The sequence below is a fragment of the Pollicipes pollicipes genome, unplaced genomic scaffold (genome assembly GCF_011947565.3).
Source record: "Pollicipes pollicipes isolate AB1234 unplaced genomic scaffold, Ppol_2.1 Scaffold_5724;HRSCAF=6776_pilon_pilon_pilon, whole genome shotgun sequence".
In the NCBI taxonomy this organism is placed as follows: domain Eukaryota; kingdom Metazoa; phylum Arthropoda; class Thecostraca; order Pollicipedomorpha; family Pollicipedidae; genus Pollicipes; species Pollicipes pollicipes.
The window spans coordinates 41,555,745-41,576,783 of record NW_023596746.1 but is presented as its reverse complement, the minus strand read 5'-3'; the positions used below and the strand labels follow the sequence as shown (position 1 = coordinate 41,576,783).

Genomic DNA, 21,039 nt, shown 5'->3' with positions numbered 1-21,039 from the left:
GTCAGCGGCCGGTCGGTCGGACCTGAGCTGACACCGCGACGCCTGGGCCAGCCGCCGCTGGCAGCGAGGCTGAGCCGGGACTGGCAGCCGCGCCCCTCAGATCGGTCGAGCCATTGTTGACTGCTGTGGTGTGTCTCTGTTCACACTTCATCTTGTGGTTAATCGTCAACACGTGGTGACATAAGCGGACCTCTCGCCCCACCCAGACCCTTGTGCAGCTGCGAGCCGGATGTATGCCCTCTGTCGGTGCTAACTCATTAACATGCATGAGCGGTTCGTGTGTCTAACAGTCGGCACCTTCGCGGAGTCGACGTCAATCAGCAGGTTCCAGCATTCATAGGTCTCTGCTTCCTCAATGAAAGTTTTGGAGTATTTACGCTAGCCACGCCCTGCGCCGGCATCGAATAACGCAACGGCTCAGCGCTGGCTTATGAGATATGTTGTGAATAACGACCACCAAGGGAAATTCAAATGAATGGTGTAAGTGAGCCAACTCAAGGAAGAGCGTGCTTTTCCACCTTTGCTGTAATTTCAGCGTTTGGCTCGACAATGGCATGCAATTTCTCACAGAGGATAATTGCTGAAGCTTTCTAAAGCAGCTAGCAGTGTTTAGGAACTTTCGTGATGCGATCCTTGCGCAAGCTGCTTTCCGATGAAAAACCAAAGATGTTTCTTAAGAATGAAGAACGAGATGAGTAGGAAGGGCGAAGCGGAGGCGTGTCAGACATAGCGCATTAGCATACCTTTTGAACTGTGTTTTATGTCAGCTCATCGGTTTTCGCCGCACTTTTGCAACAAATAGGACCATGTGCTTACATGAGGCTAATGCAAATTCAATTTCCGTTAACATTGAGTAGTGAAGAATGCAGCGGAGGTATTTACCCATTCCATGGTCCAATCACCTGCCTCTGTAAGCAGTGAAATATCCGCGACCATTATGTAAGCGTGAGAGCCGTAAACGCTGTGGGTTATCGCAGCGTCTGCCGCGCGATTACAGTTTTCCTATCACTCGCTACAAAATATGCGTGCCAATGTTCCAGATCAGTCCTAGGTAATGAAGTAAAGCGCAATCTCTTAAGACAATGACCACTACATGCATTTCTCTGCATGTCCATACAGGTACCACGCCTGCACAGCTGCATCTATGCCTACAATACAATATCTCTGCCTGTTTGCCTCGGGGGGGGGGGGGGGGGTAAGCCGAGCCGTCACGTTCTGTATCGGACGCCGCCTTTTCGGCTGGTTCGGAGCCAGTCTGTCTGAAATGTGCCTTCCATCTTTTACCCTTTCTTACCTTGCCGTCCTTCCTTTTGAAGCTATAGCTCCAATCATGAGAAAAATATTCTGCCTAAGCCGACACACGTATTCTCGTAGACAGTCTGGCATTGGCATATAGTCGTAGGTTTTCAAGTTAGCCTTTTGGCATACTTCAACTCATCGGAAGCCTCCGTCATGCTTCCACATTCTTCAACACAATGGTTCTAGGCACTTAATTGCTCAATACATCACGCTGACACGTCCCTATCGTACCAACGAAAGTTATCTGCCAACTGTTTGACCTTCGTCGAGGTGCTAAATGATAACCGCTTCGGTAAACAGGTGATAACACGTCCTAATCATCATGCCAGAGAAATTAAAGTGCCTGCGGTGGGCAAAGCCGTCGCCAGTTGTTCGTAGAGGGACTGCAAAGGGAGCATCCGATTGCATGTAGGCGGGGTGCCGTTCGACACACGATATATTGCCTGGATGTGAATGCTGAATATTTCCAGCGGGCTGTGTTTAACTGCGCTGGCTGCACTGGCCCTTCTTTGCTGGGACTAACTGGCAGCCTGAGATGAGGCCCTCTAGATGTCGCTTTCCTTCCGCAAGGGTGCGTGACAGGCAGGTCGTCCCGCAGGGGTGGTCGTCGCCCGGTGGTCCGCTCGCCTGGTCGGCCCGTCTCGCGCCCGGGACGACCCGACCTGCTACGCTGCCGCAGGCTAGACTCGCCTACACCACGTCCGCGCTGATCACATCTGCGATCCACTTCACGAAGGCGGACACCTCGACGAACACGGTCGGCATCCGGGTAAGGTCGCAATCGACGCCCCAGGAGGTGACGGCGGCCAGCAGCGGCTGGTCGGCGGACTTGTAGTACGTGAGTGCGCCGCCAGAGTCGCCCCAGCACAGGCTGCTGCCGTTTGGCGGCATCGCGCAGCTCATGGTGGCCGGCACGTAGTTGAAGAAGACCAGGTCGCGCAGGCACACGTCGTCAGCCAGCAAGGTCATCGTGATTTTCTGCAGGACTTTGGGGTAGACTGGACCCACGCCTGTCGACCCAGAGGCCCCCCAGCCGACAGCCACCGCCATCTGTCCTGCAGCCGAGGGAAGCATGTCAGCCGGGCAGACCAACAATTTGAGGCTGAGTGATGGCGGCTCATCACAAATTTGGGAAATTTTATACTGAGTCTATGACGTTTTACATGGAGAGGCCGGAATGCTGTTTTAAGGCCCAGACATCAAAGTTCATAAATTCATGGCGAAATCACTCCTGAAGATGGTACTCAAAATCATATGTTTTCATCGTTTTATTTAAAGCATGTCTGGGCCATGACTAGAATGCTCTTAAACAGGCGGTCAGGATGATTTCTGATTACTTTTTAAAAAATGTCTGATGAATGGCGCAGGTAGGTATCTGGCTCAGAATATTTGGTAGATCATCACCTAGTTTTTTGCTATCTCTCGTTATCTTTTTTAAGTCATCTCTCGGGCATTTAACGAATTGCAACTACATTAAGTTCAAGCAAATACTTAGGTCAGTTTGATAGCGCGCAAGGCTGAGACTTTAACTTATGATTGTGCAAAGAAAAATAGCCAAATTTCTGATGGTAAATCAAATAAGGTCAATAATGGGACGCATATTTCTACTTTACTGCGCCCTCGGTGTGAGTTTTTCAATATAAAAACATATCACAAACTATAAAACTCATGAATTATGTGCTTGCTTACGTCCAGGACAATGTCCTTTGAAAGGAGTCTGGGCCGCGAGTAATTGTGTGACCTATACCACAGGAGCGACGCACGATCAATTACAGATCAACTGCACCACAGGAGCGACGTACGATCAATTACAGATCAACTACACCACAGAAGCGACGCACGATCGATTACAGATCAACTGCACCACAGGAGCGACGCACGATCGATTACAGATCAACTGCACCACAGAAGCGACGCACGATCAATTACAGATCAACTACACCACAGAAGCGACGCACGATCGATTACAGATCAACTGCACCACAGAAGCGACGCACGATCGATTACAGATCAACTGCACCACAGAAGCGACGCACGATCGATTACAGATCAACTGCACCACAGAAGCGACGCACGATCGATTACAGATCAACTGCACCACAGGAGCGACGCACGATCGGTTACAGATCAACTGCACCACAGGAGCGACGCACTATCGATTACAGATCAGCTGCACCACAGGAGCGACGCACGATCAGCTACAGATCAGCTGCACCACAGGAGCGACGCACGATTGGTTACAGATCACGGATCACGCGTGATGAGTGCACACCATAGGCCAACGAAATAGGGGACACAGACACCCTAAAGCATGGACTCCAGCTAGTGTTACCTTCCACCCTACTGGAAGTTAAATCCACTCTCTGCGGTATCTCTGTCTCGTATGTCGTTCGCCTGTGGTGTGCGCTCATCACTTGTGATCTATGATCCGCAATCGCTCGTGTGTCGCTCCTGTGGCACAGTTGATCCGCAATCGCTCGTGTGTCGCTCCTGTGGCACAGTCGCACACAATGGTACGGACCCGAGGCTTCTTTCCAATAACGTTGTCCTGGAGATAAAAAGATGCGCGACGTGGAATTTTCCAGCTCGTGCAATATTGTTGTGTCGAAAAGCTGCCGACTGATGGGTCGTTTACCCGCGGCCTCCTGTCTTCAACCTTGACGTTTGCTTTTACAAGGGCAAACATTCTGAATATCACTTCATTCTTGTGTCATCCCATGACGAATCTTCAGTTCTCACATACCATATCTTAATGAGTGGTTTTAAAGATGTAGACATCTTTAATCCCATGCTCTATCGATATTATTAGTTCAGGGTGTGTTATGCTGAATTATAGACACCAGTACGGGAGGAGTTCCTGGTTAAACGATGTTGTAGACTATACATTGACTGCATAGACAGGACTCGACCTTTAAGGCTGTGGTTATGATCACGAGCAACCACGATTAAAAAAGGTTGAGATTTAGCAGGATTAAGCAAACGTATGCTTTAATCCAGAAAACGCTGTGACTGCGCAGACACTCTCACTAAACATGTGACAAAATGCTATATAACCCGAGCTTTCACATCCTTACCCTCACCAACATACACAGTTCAGCCCCAAGGGTCGCACGAGACACAGGTGACTTAGCAGGAAGATTACGCTACGATCACCCATACCGAATATCAGATTAAAATCACTTACCACCATCATCGGGTACAATGAAGAAGAAGGCTTGACTTAACCCGAAAGCGTTCGCGAGGTTAAGGCAATGTTCGTGGCGCCTGGTGATTTCTAATCTAATGCGCGGTATGAGTCAAGGTAGCCCTCCGGCCTAGCCATTTTGATTTTGTGCAGCTCTTAGCGTTGAGCCGTGCATAGGGTGTTAGAACGCGGGAGCTCGTATAATTTATTATTTTGGACATATTTTTAGTGCCCGTGTCTGAACAGATTCGAATCACTTTCTGGCTTAAGGTGCTTTGATGGTCAAATGTCATGTTTGCTTAGGCTTACTCAATCTTTTTCAGTCGTGATCAAAAGCATAGTTTGAGGCGTTTCGTCCTGCCAGTGCAACCAATGTTTGTCCTATTCCATGGTTTAACCAACACCTACAGGTAATTGAAGGTTGCTTACTCAGCGTAAGACTATAATCCAGAAAACCCAGGAGCTGAAGGTCTTTCTTGCTTTTTCAAATGCATTATCACTGCTCGTGACCTTTCCTAAGGTCATTTTGAATCAAAATTAAATGAACTTAATATAAAAAGAAATGCTAAATTTTACTCAAATCCATTATGATATGAAACATGGTGAGTGGGGCGGGGGATCAATACTAGTGTTCAATAATGTAAAGGTCCAGGTCATCGCGGGCTACGCATTCAAAGCTACCCTAAGTGCTTCAGTCGCACTAAAGGTTTTTCACCATGGTTTTCCAAAGGTGGGGTGTAGCCACGCCAAGCTTTGCACGGTTACTGCCAATTTAATATGAGATCTTGTGTTATGGAAGCAGATGTATCTTGTAAGGTGTTAAAGCCATGCCGTAGCTATCAGCGCAGGTCATTTCTAGGAATCGTTAAAGCTGATGCGACACCCGTGTTAGGTAACGCCATACATTTCGGAAATAGTTTCTCGGGCTATACATCAATCATCTTTAGAATTACAAGTTCCATGGGCCTAGGTTCAAGTATGATGGTCTGTAAAGAAATGTAGGTTTACGGGTTGGAACGACGTCAAAACTACCCTGCTTCATTGCTCGAGAGCTTGCTTTACGGCGTAGTTTCTGGTGCTCATTCCCAATTTATTAAATTCAGATACTGCAACAGACATGTTCCGCGGACTTTTGGAAGGTAAAGTAGTTAACTGACCTACAATGACCAAAGTCAACATTTCGTTTCTAAAAACATACAGCTCAGCTTAATACCGGTCGCTTACTTGAAAAGCAAAATAGGAACAATCTCGTAGGCCTTTGGTCACCTTGACATTTTAGATCAAACAAAGCCACTGATCCAAAATAAATATCATTGAAATTTTGCTTAGAACAGGTATCTAGGTTCACGGTGGTTGCAGAAGGAGGCCTGGGGCACTGAAGACAAATTTAGAGTTTGATCTTGTTTGACACTGTTCATCCCAAGGTTATGACCTAGAGACCATACATTTTGACACAAGTGTGTTCACACGCAGGCCAGCCCATCGTGTGAATTTGGCGGCTCGGGCTATTTTAATTTTGAGATCTCAAGATGGGCCAAATTGGCGCCCGCTCGAGCAACATGTGTTCCTTTAAACTGCCACCCGGGCGCGTGTTAACACGCGCCCGGTTGGCCGACTGGACTCCTTCACTCCGATGGGGGGCAATTTACCCCGCTGAGATCTCAGGAACCAAGGAAGCTAAAACACTAAATTCACAGGGTGTGTTGAACTGTACATGAATTAACTTAGGTCAAATTTTGAGGTTGCTAGGTTCTGACCTTTGGGTCAAATAAGGTCATACAAGGTCAAATTTCAGATTGGTCCCCAGAGAGCCCCTGCAGCCCAGATAACTGTTCAAAGCAAAAAGACTTCATGCTCAGTTAAGGTCAGTGACTTCCGTTGACCTTTTGAAGGTCACGGTGACTAAAAACATACAAGACTGCCTCGAGTTTTGCATTTGAAAAAGTGACAAAGACGACGCTGGGAAGTATGTTTCTAAAAATAAAATGATGACCTGGGTCATTTTAGGCCAGTGACGTGTTCTGACCTCAAAGAAGTCCATGAAAGGTGTCGATGCAATTTTTTTCTCAAAAATTTGTGTAATGTAATGTAATTACATGTGTATGCTTATGCTATTATATATGCATATATGTTTTGATATTATTTATACATGATAATGTAGTGTAGTTCAAAGTCAAAATTATTTGTTCATTCAATTGTTGTGTTGCCTAAGAAAGCATCTCAGAGATGTGTGACTTCGTCTAACACTCTGTTGGTGGATCAGATTGAACGATTCCCTAGAAATTGTCTTCGCTGAAACCATGGCCTGACGTTGACCTGCTCTAGTTCAGCAACCTTGCAAGATGCATCTAAATTTGCCATGCCGGACGATTTTTGTTCCATTTTTACAGCTGCGCAAAATTTGGCGCGGCTACGCCGCGCCGTTCGGAAACCATTCCGAAAAAACCTTCGGGGAGGGGTCAATTCCCCCCCCATCCACCCCAGCGCGTGCTAACAGATATTCTATGGTGTACGCATTTCATTCTCAAACACGAAGGTCGATGTTGAAGAGCATGCAAGGTTAAGGTCATGGCATATTGTAGAATAACTTCCTATGACCGTGCACTCACCCTTGAAAGTAACTGGCGTTACGCTTTGTTTAGTAATAGTTTTAACGTCCTAGCGGACAAGGCACAAAATGCAAGACTAATGTGCAGCCGCGCAAACGTGCAAAGCTACCTACAGAGAGCGAATACTTAGTTTGATCTCTGATTGAATTTGACCGGTCATTCGTTAGATATGCTGTAAAATGAATTAGCTGAAAGTTGTAGGCCATGAGCGGGTCACAGCCTCGATTTCAAACTGCGTTATCACATCAGGTGTAGAATCAGTGAGATAATCATACCAAGTACCAGGTTCGGCGCCACGTGTTTTAAGTTGGGGTACAGGATTTTCCAGGCGGCTTCCTGGACAAAATGAGGCCTTCGTGCAGGGGGCCTTCTGGGCAGTGTCATATTCGAACGGAGGGCAACCGGGAGCATGTGCCGCCGTATCAACGGTTGCAGGTGTCATACCCGAGAAAATAAGTATAGACAGTTACAAATTTCAAGTGAGAGCCCTCTAATTATCCAGCAAAGGTTCTTGTTGATCTAAAAATCTCCTTTTCCAGGACAGGGCCTCCCGATACATGGAGGGATCTCCTTATACAAAGCATGATGCTTACAATTCACGAGGGAACACTCCGAGTATGGCAAAGGGGCCTTGCTGTCCCAAAATAGGGCATCCTGATCCGGAAACGCGGCGATCTAATGCATGAAAGAAACCTTCTGTTCCAGAAATTAAACCTGAATATATAGGGCGCCTCTTTACCAAGAACAGGGACTGCTAGTTTGTCATGGGGACCCAAGCCAGCAAATAGAACTCCTGAACACAACGCTAGGCCCCACGATCTGCAGCATTGGCTTCCTCATTCATAAATATGACCTCAGCATCCAGAAAATAGGTGTCTTGATGATGCAAAAGGATTTCTGAGCCCACTTTGTAACTGTAAAGCTACGTTATGGGTGTCTCCCAGATCTGAACCACGTCAATCTACGAGTAGCCACAATGCGCTTGGCTTGGTAAAAAGCGGCACTCAATCATTTCTTTTTGGAGGGGAGGAGGAACACAATTTTGCTCCCTTCTGCCTTCCGGCCGGGGGAGGGCAACTGTCTTGTCTGCCCCCTCCCCTCCCCCTCCTGCTGTGCTGCCCCTGCCAGCTACTACATGCTGTGGAAGGCTTGAAGACCGGAGAAACTGACGAGGGCTTAAAGCCACTTCATTGATACACACAGCCGCCTCCGACGGTATTCCACACCAACTGTGCTAAAACAAACTAAAAAGTCTGGACCATACCCTGGCACGTGCCTGCAGTTTCCTACGCAGACTATTGTGCAGCATCTCTTTAACTCCACCTGACAGGTCAACCGTGGCCAGGTTAAGGCACGTGGACTGTGGGCATACTTATAGGGGAAACCACGCAGAGACGTTTTGGCTGTTTCTTAGTAGGCTTTCTTGTGTCCACAGAGCTAAGCTGATGCAATTAAAAGAAACTTGGAATTTTTATTCAGGGGATAGTGTTAGATGACCTTGGTTTATTGCATGACATTACATCGTTTGATTTTGATGCCCTCAAACGTATTATTTGATGTGCGTAATACCCTGGTGTTGGTCCATTACGGCGGGCCCACTAGTGATACCCACATGGACGGTCTTGAGCGCTTGACGTGACCCTAATGTTGACGAATAACATTACCATTGCTTTCATGCTGGTTATTGCAGTCATTTTAGTTCATTGCTCACTTGCTCACCCAGCAAGAGACCGATTTGGTGGGTTCAGCCTTTACCTCATTGTCAGCATGTCCTCCTTACCATCGAAGTCTTCCGCGGGATCCGGTAGAGCCAGAGCTTTCACCCATTGTGTATAGATGGCGGGCTGGTCGATTTTGAGAAGCGCGATGTCGTTCACGTCGTACTGAAGGCTACTGCGATGCGTGTTGAACTGGTCGGAGGGCAGGACAATCTGTGCCACACCTCGCCGCTGTTCTGAGCCCTCCTCCACCGTGACGTCATATTCGCCTAGTATCACCTGCGGACAACATGCAGATACGCACACAGTGCATCACGCTGATTTACTAAACAAAAAAAAGAAAAACTGCTCGTGAAAGTTGTAATTCCCCACACATGCTTTACTGCGTGACTGCACTGATTGCGGTGCAGCGCAGCTTAAAGGGAGTGTTGCGTACTTAAAAATACCGAAGCAAGCATCAGATATGATGAAATAAGTTTACCTTTTGGTATGCTTTTATGCTTATATTCCATATTTGTGTGAGGTTTTGAGCTCAAATGTTCATCGTAAAAATCTTTCGGTGCAGTTCACAGCCCGGTCCTTTTTAAGACCTAAACCCCACAAGTGTCTAAGCAACACGCCCACGAAGATGTGCATGCAGGCTTTTTCGTGCAGACTACTTCAAGTTCGCCAAGTCATTCGTAACGCAGCAATAACGTTATTCAAATCCGTCCATTCCATTGAACATGTGACGATCAAGATAAACAAACAAAATTGTCGGGTCGTTCATATCTGGCTTTTGTGAGCACGATTTCCAGACATAACGGCCGCCAGTTGGCTCTCAATCAATGTTATGCCAGTTACAATGACGTAAGCAATGACGCATTGAGGAGCATGTTCACTAGACAGAAATTGTGTGGTCTAGAACACTTTTTCCCACTACAGTATGACTTAAACCCCTTTAACCTCGTAATCCAATGGTTTTAAAAACCTGCTTCTTCATATGTGATGCTTGCTTTAATATGCTCAAATTCGAAACTTTCTCTTAAGTGGGAAAGCTGCTCCAGACAACACAATTCCCCTGTTTTTTAGTTATGCTCCTCAATATGCTGTTGCTTGATTACGTCACCGTAACTTGCACAACATTGATTGAGGGCCGACTGATCGCCGTAAATGTCTTACAATCGTGCTCACGAACGCCAAATATGAACGAATGGAAAATCTTTTTTTGGTCTTGATTGCCACATGGTCGATGGAATTGCGGGATTTGAATGGCGTTATTGATGCGTTATGAATGGCTTGGTGATCTTGGAGAAGTCTACATGAAATAGTCCGTACATCTTCACGAACATGTAGTTCAAAAATTAGAGAGGCTAGGTCTTAAAGATGGCATGACTGTGAACTGCACCGAATGATATTCAACATTGTTATTTTGATTGAGCATCCCATACAAATGTGCAACTCTCCCCGTAAACGTATTCACACAAAAATAACCATAACGTCAGAGTAATCGCATTCTGGCGTCGTCAGGGCAGTACACCGCCCGCCTCTCACCCTGACAAGAAGGGCGGGCACCGCAGTGAATCAAACCGCGCACCTCTGGTGTCCCAGACGTACAGTGCTAAACACAGGCGCGTTAACCACGGCGCATCGGCATCCTTTTTAAGACTCTGGCATTGAGTCGAGGTTTTGGGACGCAAATAAGAGAGTGGTGGATATCAGAGCGCGGAACGTCAAGGAAACGGCCGTTTCGAGACGGACCATTTCTTATCACCGGTGTGTTTCGTGTTTTGTCCTTCTTACTCAGTACTCACAACTTTGATATAAATAGTTACAGTGATATGTACTTGTGACGCTTGTGCTGAAAAGCCTCTTCTGTGAAGATCATAAGAGAACATGATTATGGTGATATCAATATGTAATTATGATGGTGATACTGATATATAGTGATGATATTAATAAAAGTTCCAGCATGGGAGGATTTCATAAACATTATTTCTTAAGCCGACATTTGAATTTTGACGGCACGAATCACCCCACTTTGATGTATGAGCTGTGGGCAGCCTATATTATGAAAACTATAGATAGGAGAAGTGCCGCAGCGCTCGCCGCCCAGAGGCCGGACCCGCGCGAGCACTCCTCTCACCGCGGAGTACGCCAGCAGCGCTCGCCGCACGGAGGCCGGGCCTGCGCGAGCACGCCTCTTCCCGCAGGATAAGCTGGCGCCGATGTTTGAGGCGAACGTGGCCGACGAGCAGAAACCAGCGTCATGCAGAGGGCCGCGAGGTGATAATTGTCGCGCCAGCCGCAGATCGAACATGACCCGGACAATAAACAAACACGGCCCGAGCACGGCCGGTCGCTGTCCGAGGCTAATCAGCCGTCTGGACACAGTCAGCCGTGTGACGTTGGCCCGGCGAGCCAGGCGGCCACGGATGGAGTCCAGGGGGATGTTGAGGTCCGAACTGCTGCGGAACCGAGTACAGGTTCAGAAACTGGTCCGTAGCAAAGGTTTGTTCGGACAGGTGATCACGGGTTGAGAGCGTCAACAAAAATTGGCGAGGAGAAGCTGCCAGAAGGAGCATGCTTCCATGACGAAATGTTGAAATCAGTTCAACTTACACAGCAAGCTGGCGCGGCCACTGCCACGCATGTCCGTCCATGTGGGGGATTGTCATTAGATGGGCCCTAGATGCTGCACTGCGAGACCTGAGGTCAGGTCACATTGCCACTCTGCCCATTGATAGTCTCATAGTAAGTGTTTTGTAAATGATAGCAGATGCATCTTGAAATCGCGTACATCTGCTTACCAAGCTCACGGGGTGTGTGGTGATGTGTGGTGACATCGCACAGTACTTGGACAAATGGTCTGAGGTGGAGCCTCTCCCCGAAGGTTCTGACATATGTCTGCTCTCCAGAACGCGATGGTGAGAGGGCTTTTGTCCTCGACCTCGACCTCGACCTCGATCTGGTGTCGATCGGCACTTCTGTTTAGATTCTAGACATCGATGGAGATATTTTATCACTCATCTGGCAGCCTACAGCATCCATTTGTACCAATGGACAAGCTGTGTCTATCCCCCTTCTCACTGATGCGGCCTTAGGTGACTCTGGACGGTGCGAGGTTGAGGGCGATGCTCTCACCTGGTAAGCCGAGGGGTTCGGCTCTGCCGACAGGCAGTGAGCGGCGGTGAGCAGCCACAAATCCGACACAAGCACGGCGCCGCACACGTAGACGGTGTTGCGTTTCAGCTGCGCCTGCCAGGGAAACTCGCCCTTCTTCGCCACCTCTCCGTCGATGATGCTCCAGCCGCCGTCACCAGCGGTGACCTCAGGTGGCGGGAGCACGCCACACAGCGCCGCTATATGGGCAGAGGGCAGCGGTCAATTGTTGTCGCCAAGATATCATCGGCTAGGCGCCTTTCCTTGCTTTTTACGACGGCACATGTTTTCTTCCTGCTGGTGTGGAGGACATCAATGATATGGCATGGTTAAAAAGTGAACACTCTGAGGCGTTTGAGGCGTCAGGAGGGAGCTGTGCTCGTGCAAAAGGACGCGCCACTCAAAACACAAGTATATGTAGGAGCTGTACACAACATATACAATTGTTTTTTCATCGCACCCGGCCAGCCCGACATATTTAGTTCCAGGACAGTCACTGACCGGACACGAGGACGAGGATCACTGGCAGTCGCATGGCTGGGCTCTTGGTGCTCTGCCGGCGCCACTGGAGCCGCCGCCGACCCAACAGACCTGGCAACAATGTGCCGGGGGGCAGGGTGGCCTCGACCATCATCACATGCTATCGGCAGCTGCCGCCGGCTTCTCAGGGGCACTGTTGACTCAGCTATCTGCCGGCTCTGCGGGCGGCGGCGCCGGGTCCTTCTCCGTCCCTGATGCAACCCACGGGCCTGAGAATGCCGGCCCCGACCGGATGCCGCCGCGCTGCGCCGCACCGGGGACCGGTGCCGCCGCCCGGCCGAGTCGGAGCGTGCCATCGCCGACGTCCGCCACAGCAGTGTCCCCCGGCAGTGTCCTTGTGTTCTCTGGCGGTGGTGCCCGAGCTGAGCCGCGTGGGAGACGACAGCTGGCTCGGTGCAGAGGTGGGAGCCTCGAGCTGGCTGAGCGTGAGGCGGGCGTCGCCCGATAGCCCGTGCGAACGGCAGTGGTGAGGCCAATAATACCAACGGATGTTGGTCAACACGGGGACGGAAATGGCGCAGGTCCGATGGCGGCGTACCCAGGAGGAATGGGGCGGGGCAGGTTCTTAGCCCACGTCCCATGACCTCCTTCGAGGTCGCGGAGGCCCCATAGGGCCTGAAGGTCCCAGCACTTTTGACCCTTTAAGACATCAGTAGGGTTTCTAGAGCGTGCAGAGCCTGAAAAGTTCGTTCCGAAAGCATGGCCCTTATAGCAACAAAGGGGTTTTTGCTAAAAGGTCCCCTATGCTTACCTGTTATGCTGTACGTGTGGACCTAGTTACGTTGACCTACTCTCTTGTGTGACCTAGTTATGTTAGAATGCTCCTAGATGTAACCTAGTGATGTTGAACTACTCCTAGGTGTGGCCTAGTTATATTGACCTACTCCTAGGTGTGGCCTAGTTGGCTGAAAGCCGAGCGCCAATAAGTTCTTTTCAGGATTCATCAACACCTGGCGATGGCCGGAGCTGGGTGGATCCCAACACACCAGAAGAGGACGATGGTCCAAATACTTACTCCATCCCGAATACCGTGGCATGCTACCAACCAGATAAGAGGAAGCTCTGCAAAATATGTATTTACGATCCCTCCACGGCTCAGGGAAAGGCTGACGTGCGGTGCGTGGGTGGCGGCGGTCCACCTAACCGGCAGTAGGCGCGGCCAGACACGCCGGCAGAGCCGGGGCCAGACACGCCGGCAGAGCCGGGGCCAGACACGCAGGCAGAGCCGGGGCCAGACACGCCCGCGGAGCCGGGCCAGACACGCCCGCAGAGCCGGGGCCAGACACGCCCGCGGAGCCGGGCCAGACACGCCGGCAGAGCCGGGGCCAGACAAGCCCGCAGAGCCGGGGCCAGACACGCCGGCAGAGCCGGGGCCACACACGCCCGCGGAGCCGTTACAGCAGGCTCGGTCTGCTCGATATCCCGGCGCAGCGCTGCAGTCTGCTCACCTGCTGTTGAGGGCTAGCAACCTCGAGCTTCAGCTCCGCTACCGCACTCTCCAGGTCGGCAGCGCGTTCAGCACGTCTTAGCAGCCCTCCAGCGTTCGCGCGTGCTGAGCTGCGCCACGGGTGTCAGCCTCCAGCGTCTCCAGCCCCGCCGGCCTCTCTCCACGAGTCTACACACAAGGTGGAGGACGTCATCTAGCTGCACCTGGAAGGGATGACGTGTTATAGCGACCTGGGGGACCTGCAGCAGATCAGTGACGGAGGTCTCATCCATTGCCCAGCGCAGGTAATTTGCTCTGTGGCCGCGCAGAAGGCCACTGCACTTGCCGGTGATCCTGAAGTAAAATGCACGGGGTAAGTCGGAATAAGTATTCGAGTAAAAGCCAGAACATAAACGCAAGCAGGTGACATGCGTAATCATCATTGACTGATCAGACAGAAAGTGGTAAAAAAGCTGTGGCGCTGGTGCTTATTGGCTTCATTAACTGCAGTATTTATTAACTTGGGTATGATATCATGGGCCCCGGTAGTACCGGCCCGGAAGTGGCTGCACCTGCGGACGGTGCACCCGGCTGCAATTGGCTGACAAAAATCCAATGCTACTGACGTCTCGTATGCCGACTCCGAGAACTGGCTGTGACAGCCCCGCCAGCCAGAGCCCAGCGAGCCCGCCGGTGCTAAGTGTCAAGGACTGGCTGTGGCAGCCCATGGTAGCCCAGCCCAGGACTGGCAGCTGGACGCCCATGGTCCCAACCGGGGTTTTATCTCCCTCAGTTTATTGGCAGCGTGCACACCCCAATTCGCTTGCCGCTACTTCAGCATAAAGGTAGATACCACTGCATATAGGTCGTTAGCGGGGACCGTCATCGTAAGGGTGCCAGATGCGTGTGTGGCGCGCCTTGCTGCGGCATCAGCTACTTCATTACCCGATATGCCAACGTGGCTTGGTATCCAGCAGAATACCACCTGCTTCCCGGATCGCGACAGTGTAGTAAGAAGAATTAAAATGTGCTGAACGATGAAATGTGATGAATCTAAATCTTGCAGTGCCATCAGGCTACAAGAGAGTCTGATAAAACTAAGTGTTGGTCGTCACTGTCAACTCCTACGAAATGGAGTGCTTTAAGAACGGCTATAAGCTCGGATGTGAAGACCGATGCGTCACCAGGCAAAGCAAAAGACCGTGTAACAGGACCTTGGACAAAAGCACATCCAACACCGGCATCCGCTTTCGAACCGTTCGTGTAGGTCTTCTTGTGATCCGGGTAGGACGCAATCAACTCCAAAGACCTCAGCCGAAACTCATCCGGAGATACCTGCCTCTTCTCGAAAAGGGAAAGTGAGACATCTACCGCTGGTAGGTAGAGATTCCAAGGAGGGGTCTCGGGAATTTCCCAGCGACTCACATGCCGTGTGCGAATGCCACACTCCTGCAAAAGTATGAAAGTCCTCACACAGAAAGGTGTGGCAGCCCCGCCAGCCCGAGCCCGGCGAGCCCGCCAGTGCTAAGTGTCAAGGACTGGCTGTGGCAGCCCCGCCAGCCCGAGCCCGGCGAGCCCGCCAGTGCTAAGTGTCAAGGACTGGCTGTGGCAGCCCCGCCAGCCCGAGCCCGGCGAGCCCGCCAGTGCTAAGTGTCAAGGACTGGCTGTGGCAGGCCCGCCAGACTGAGCCCGGCGAGCCCGCCAGTGCTAAGTGTCAAGGACTGGCTGTGGCAGGCCCGCCAGACTGAGCCCGGCGAGCCCGCCAGTGCTAAGTGTCAAGGACTGGCTGTGGCAGCTCCACCACCCCGAGCCCGGCGAGCCCGCCGGTGCTAAAGGTCGGTGGCGGACCCGGCTGCTCTCTGGAAGGAATAGCGTGCGCACTGTCGCACATGCTCCGATCATTGCGAACTCGAGTCACAGTCATCCGACACCCCTCCCCTGAGCAGTGCGCCGTGCACCTCGCGGACTTCCGGTGATCATGTGACCGGTGAATGGTGTCGCCCAAATTGGTAATGTGAATCGTTTTTCTTGTAGGTCAGGGCATTGAGCTATTGTATTACACGCATTCCTTACCCCACTGCCTATTCCCTTGGCCGAGTCACTCAGACCGTGGCGAAATGGTCAGGCCACCAGTACGTGCGTTTGTTCGACCAACCCCTTCGAGGGTGCCAAACGTCGTGTTCTCAGGATCGATCACAGAGATGGAGAGCGGCGGCCGATTCCCCAGGTCGGCGGGCGGGGTGCTGTTGTCTCCCGGCCGTCCGCCCGCCAGGCCGCAGCCGACGGGCAGGCCGGCCTGATCCGTGCCTTTGCCGGTGTGCCGTGCCTGGCCGGACGCGTGTGTTTACTCTACGTCCTGACCGGCCACCTGCGTTTGACTCGTACCGTTTGTTTTGGGCTTTTCCCATTATCCCACGACCTTTCTCCATCGCGGTGTGCGTATAAGCTGACCGTAAACATGCCGCTCACACCCTCTTCTTCTCCGACATTCGGTGGTCAGACGTCGTCTCCGTTCAACAACAGAGACGCCTTCCTCAGCGTCAGCGTGACTCGGGGAGTAAGCCCCGAGCAATGGGGCACCGACACCGATGAGTGGCAAAGAGCATCGTCCATTCATCCCACCTGTCTCGCTGTTTTGATGAAAAGCTCCCTTGTAAGTGAAATTTTCAGTCCTGTCTCTCCTCTCTAAATGGCGTGGTTACCGTTGACCCCGACGCGCCGACCCAACGGTCCGCTTCCACCGGGCTACGCTGCCTCATGCTCCGGCCGACATCAGCGGCGCCCGACCATCCCGCGCGCGCCGCTTCCGGCCTCTACCTCGCTTCACTTCCCAGCGGCTGCATGAACTGTAACGCATAACCAAACACGGCCCGAGGCGGCCCGGGGCGCAGGATGGCCCCGTGACGTCACTCACGTCACAAGCCGGCACAGCCAATCACCTTTAAAGGGAGTGTTTCACGTTTGCATGGGGTTTTGAACTGAAATAGACATTTTGAAGATCATCTGATACAGTTCACAGCCCTGCCCTTCTTAAGACCCAAGCCTCTTTACTTTCTCAGCTACACGCCCGCGAGGATGTACGGACTATTTCGTGCAGGCTACTTCAAAGTCACCAAGTCATTCATGACGCAATAATAACGTCATTCAAATCCTGCCATTCGTTGGCAACGCGGCGATCAAGACCAATAGAGATTTGATTGACAAGGCGTTCATATCTGGTGTTCGTGAGCACGACTGCCAGATATACCACCTCGGCCACTGGTGTGCGCCATTGAACAGAGCAGATGAACTCCAAAAGGACTTAAGGGAACATGTGGTCGCAAATTTGAAACCAAATACTCACGGATGCACTTTTTGCGTGCTAATCTGTAAATTAAATTGCTTCGAAATGGGATGATTGTGGATCTGGCCACAGCTTTATTTTCAGCCGGCAGAATCCATGGCTTGTAATATCATATGTTTCCTGTGAAGTGATCAAGGTATTGCAAAAAAATGCCACTGAGAACTGCAACACGTTGTGCATTTGCCACGGCCCAATCTCTCAATTTTGGCTGCAGCTTGCTCCTCAGCCGACTACTGCGCTCACGAGGATCTTAAATTATTAAGATCACGTGACGATTTGTAAATGATGCATTCGCCTGTTGCCTGCATTTGGTGCCACGCTTTTATTTGCTCTGATTGGCAGGCGGAACATCACTACCTCATAAGACGAGCGAATAGATTGCTTGCACTTAGGCACATGAACCGAAATTATAAAGGACAACTTTTAAAGGAAGGTGATTGAAGTTCCCGGAACCTGCATTAAGTCGCAGTAGGTGTTAACCCGAAAATGTTATTCTCCCGGAAAAGCTACGTCGTTGCAGGCTGCTTAAGAGTTACTCTCCCGAAAAAGCCACGTCGTTGCAGGCCGAAAAAGATACGCCGTGTGTCGTGTGAGCTACGCCTGCGTCATGTAAAACAAATCCCAATCAGTACTTCTAGAAGCCCACATTGACTGAGATACACTGCATCGCGTCTGGTCAAGCTGCTCGGTCACTCGGTTTGTCACCCATGTTACTGAACAATACAAATTAGCTTTTCAATTGCTTGACTTTTGCACAGGCGTTTCCCGTACGTGTACAAAAGGATCTCGCTCGCCGTGGAACCACAAAAAATAACAGACACCTGGCCAGACTTCCTGATAAACAGCGCTCTGGGCAACATGAAAATGCTTCGTAAAATGTTCTATGCCTGACTCACATGCCCCGTTTGTCCCAAGCTTTAAACACAGATTCGCGTAAAAACAGCTTCAATGATGCTTCATAAGTGAACGGTAGGGGTGGTAAACCTTGCCGACTTGGTGGATAAGGTCGGCGACAAAAATGTATATAGTCATGCGAAGCTTAGTGCCAAAAATTTTTTTGGAGAGCAAATTTTGGTGACGGTCGAGACAAAAAAAAAATACAGCATACTGTGCAAAACATAGATGAGGTCTCCATACGTAAATACTATGCCCCCGTGGTAATACATTTCGTCACACAACACAAGCAAACGTTTCTGTATAGACTTTTTACTGTACTATTCGGAACCCTGGTATCTGTTCTAGGTTTCGTTCCAACCCGGCGACAAAAATATCCTATGATTTTTAGTTGGTCGGCAGAACCAGTGGCAGGCCGGCGACAAACCAGTGTATTCCCAATGGCCGGGCCGGGCGGCCGATTCGCTGTTTTTAACAGCCGACTCATAGTGTCCTAAGCAAGGCAACATAAAGTACTGGAAAAACATCTGGATGTGGGGATTCATGTGGTCGCAGGGGCGTGTTTCAATTGTTGCGATGCGACTAACATGAGGTGGGCAGTGACATTTAATCAAGCCCTTGCATTACTGCATTCTGGTTAGCGATGCTGTGGCGTCATCATGGGACTGAGTTATATGGCACCAACACTATGGCCGCGTGAAGACGCTGTTTTTGCGGGCTGGTTTTAATACAGATATTTCCATAAACCGAATTTTTTTAAGGCCTAGCAGATTAAATGAAACATTTTTAGCTGGGAAATGACATTGGTTTGCACCAGAGCTGCAAAGTTATTGCTGAAATGCGCTACCAGTCTCCCCCCCCCCCCCACATAGAGATGGGGTAACCCATTCACCCATTTAGCAGTGATTCATCCCGGAGAACTCTGCCGGAAGTGCCTAGAAACAGTCTGTGTAAAAGGGTACAACATGCAACAACAACAACAGAGGGTGGAAATGGGCATAGGCATAGGAACGTTTCAAAGAGTGTGGGGGGGGGGGGGGGCAATCCCAGGGTGTACTTCAGGAACTTTTTCTGGAAAGCGAGCCCGATGACCGGGCGGGATGGGGGGGGGGAGGGGTAGGGATGGAGATTATTATTGCTCTTTATTCAAATGTCATGGCTGCTATGTTAGCTATGCATCTAGAGCTGTGTATCACTGGTGCACAATCTTGTGTATTCGGCTCATCTGTCATTTGGCAAATAAGGCTATCCAGCTTCCCTAGATCATTCATCCATTTTAACACTGTCTTCCCTGGGGAGGCGAAATTCCACGAGCGAGTAGGTATCTTGGGTCATTAAGAAAGCATTTGCCTCCACAGTGTAGATGCCAAAATACGGCATGGATATAGGCTGGTGAGAATTTTGAAAGTGGATCGATGGCTCACAGTGCGCCAGGTTTTTCATACGCCTTCATTTCGCTGGCTACTTTTCAAGAAATAAGACTTGTCGCAGCAGTATAGACGAAACAAAATTCGGGAGCTTGAAGCTGGTAGAAACAATGTGACAAAATCCATAAAACTGGAGATTCTCTTTTAACGCGCGCGTGGGTGGCCGGCTAGGTACCCTTCGCTCGGGTGTGGGTGGGGGAGGGGAGGTAATATGACCCCCCTGAGATCTCAAGAACCAAGAAAGCTAGAGACACCAAATTGACAGAGTGTCTTGATCTGTACGTGAACTCACTTAAGTCAAAGTTTGAGCTCCCTAGGTCATGACCTTCAGGTCAAATAAGGTCAATAGTCAGATTTCAGGTTGGTCTCCAATGTGCCCCCAGAACCCAGGCAACTGTTTCTAAGAAAAAGGTCACAAGCCCATTTCAGGTCAGTGACCTTGTGTGGCCTTTGCAAGGTCATAGTGATCAAAATTATACAAGTCTGTTCTGAGTTTTGCAGTTGAATAAGCGACAAGGATTACACTAAGCAGTATGTTCTAAAACAAAATGTCGACCCGGGTCATCTAAATTCAATGACCTGTTCTGACCTCTAAGAAGTGAATGGAAGATATATAATGCGGTTCCTGCTGTCCATAGATTCGAAATGAGCACCAGAATCTATACCATACAGCAGGCCTAGAATAATAAATCAGGTTCGTTTTGACCGTGGTCTCACCTCCATACATGACTTAAGGTCAACGTAATTTGCTCATTAAATATTTTTGGCGCCTAAGAAAGCATCTCAGAGATGTATGGCTTCGCCTAAAACTCCGTTGTTCGTCAGGTTGAACGATTCCCTAGAAACTGCCCTCGCTGAAACCATGGCCTGATTTTGACCTGCTTGGTCAGCGACCTTACCAGGTACATCTAAATTGCTGATGTCAAACGATCCGCTATTCAATTGTCTACAGCTATGCCAAATTTGACGCGGCTACGCAGCGCTGTTCGGAAACCATTCTGAAAAAACCTTCGGAGGGTCAATTTGACTCCCAACCCGAACGCGTATTAAGAATAAGCCACACCATATGGCCCATCTGTCATATGTTCCTTATCTGGGCCCTGCTCCTGTCCTCCGTCGGTGGTCACTGGCCTGGATGTCTCCCGCATGACTGACTGTGAGCTGATCGTGCGGCTACTTTATTGCATACTTTTGCGTCAGCGTTACTTCTACATGGTGTATGAAGCGTGTTGGGTACCTGCAACAGTATTTTTCCCGAATAATCTTCCCTTATACCACACCATCGCAGAAAAATAGCCACCGGGAAGCTGTCTGCCTTAGGTATGGATTGGCCCAACGAGCACTTCATTGTCCATCATGCAACGTACGCAACTCGATCTGCTTTTGTGTGTAGGCAGGGGCTTAGCCAGAGCCTTGCCAAGGGGGAACACAAGGTTGACAAAAGCCCATCTTATGGTG

The 21,039-nt window shown here is 50.2% G+C and overlaps 1 protein-coding gene across 1 annotated transcript; it reads right to left on the bottom strand.

Annotated features, from left to right (window-relative positions):
- Positions 1 to 1,989: 1,989 nt before the first annotated feature.
- LOC119103056 (plasminogen-like) lies at positions 1,990 to 12,521 on the bottom strand. The gene is made up of 4 exons (XM_037226505.1): positions 12,453 to 12,521; positions 11,934 to 12,151; positions 8,873 to 9,089; positions 1,990 to 2,354 (listed from the first exon to the last, which is right to left on the bottom strand). The coding sequence occupies exons 1-4, from the start codon at positions 12,484 to 12,486 to the stop codon at positions 1,990 to 1,992; spliced, it is 834 nt and encodes a 277-aa protein (XP_037082400.1). The 5' UTR covers positions 12,487 to 12,521.
- Positions 12,522 to 21,039: the final 8,518 nt, after the last annotated feature.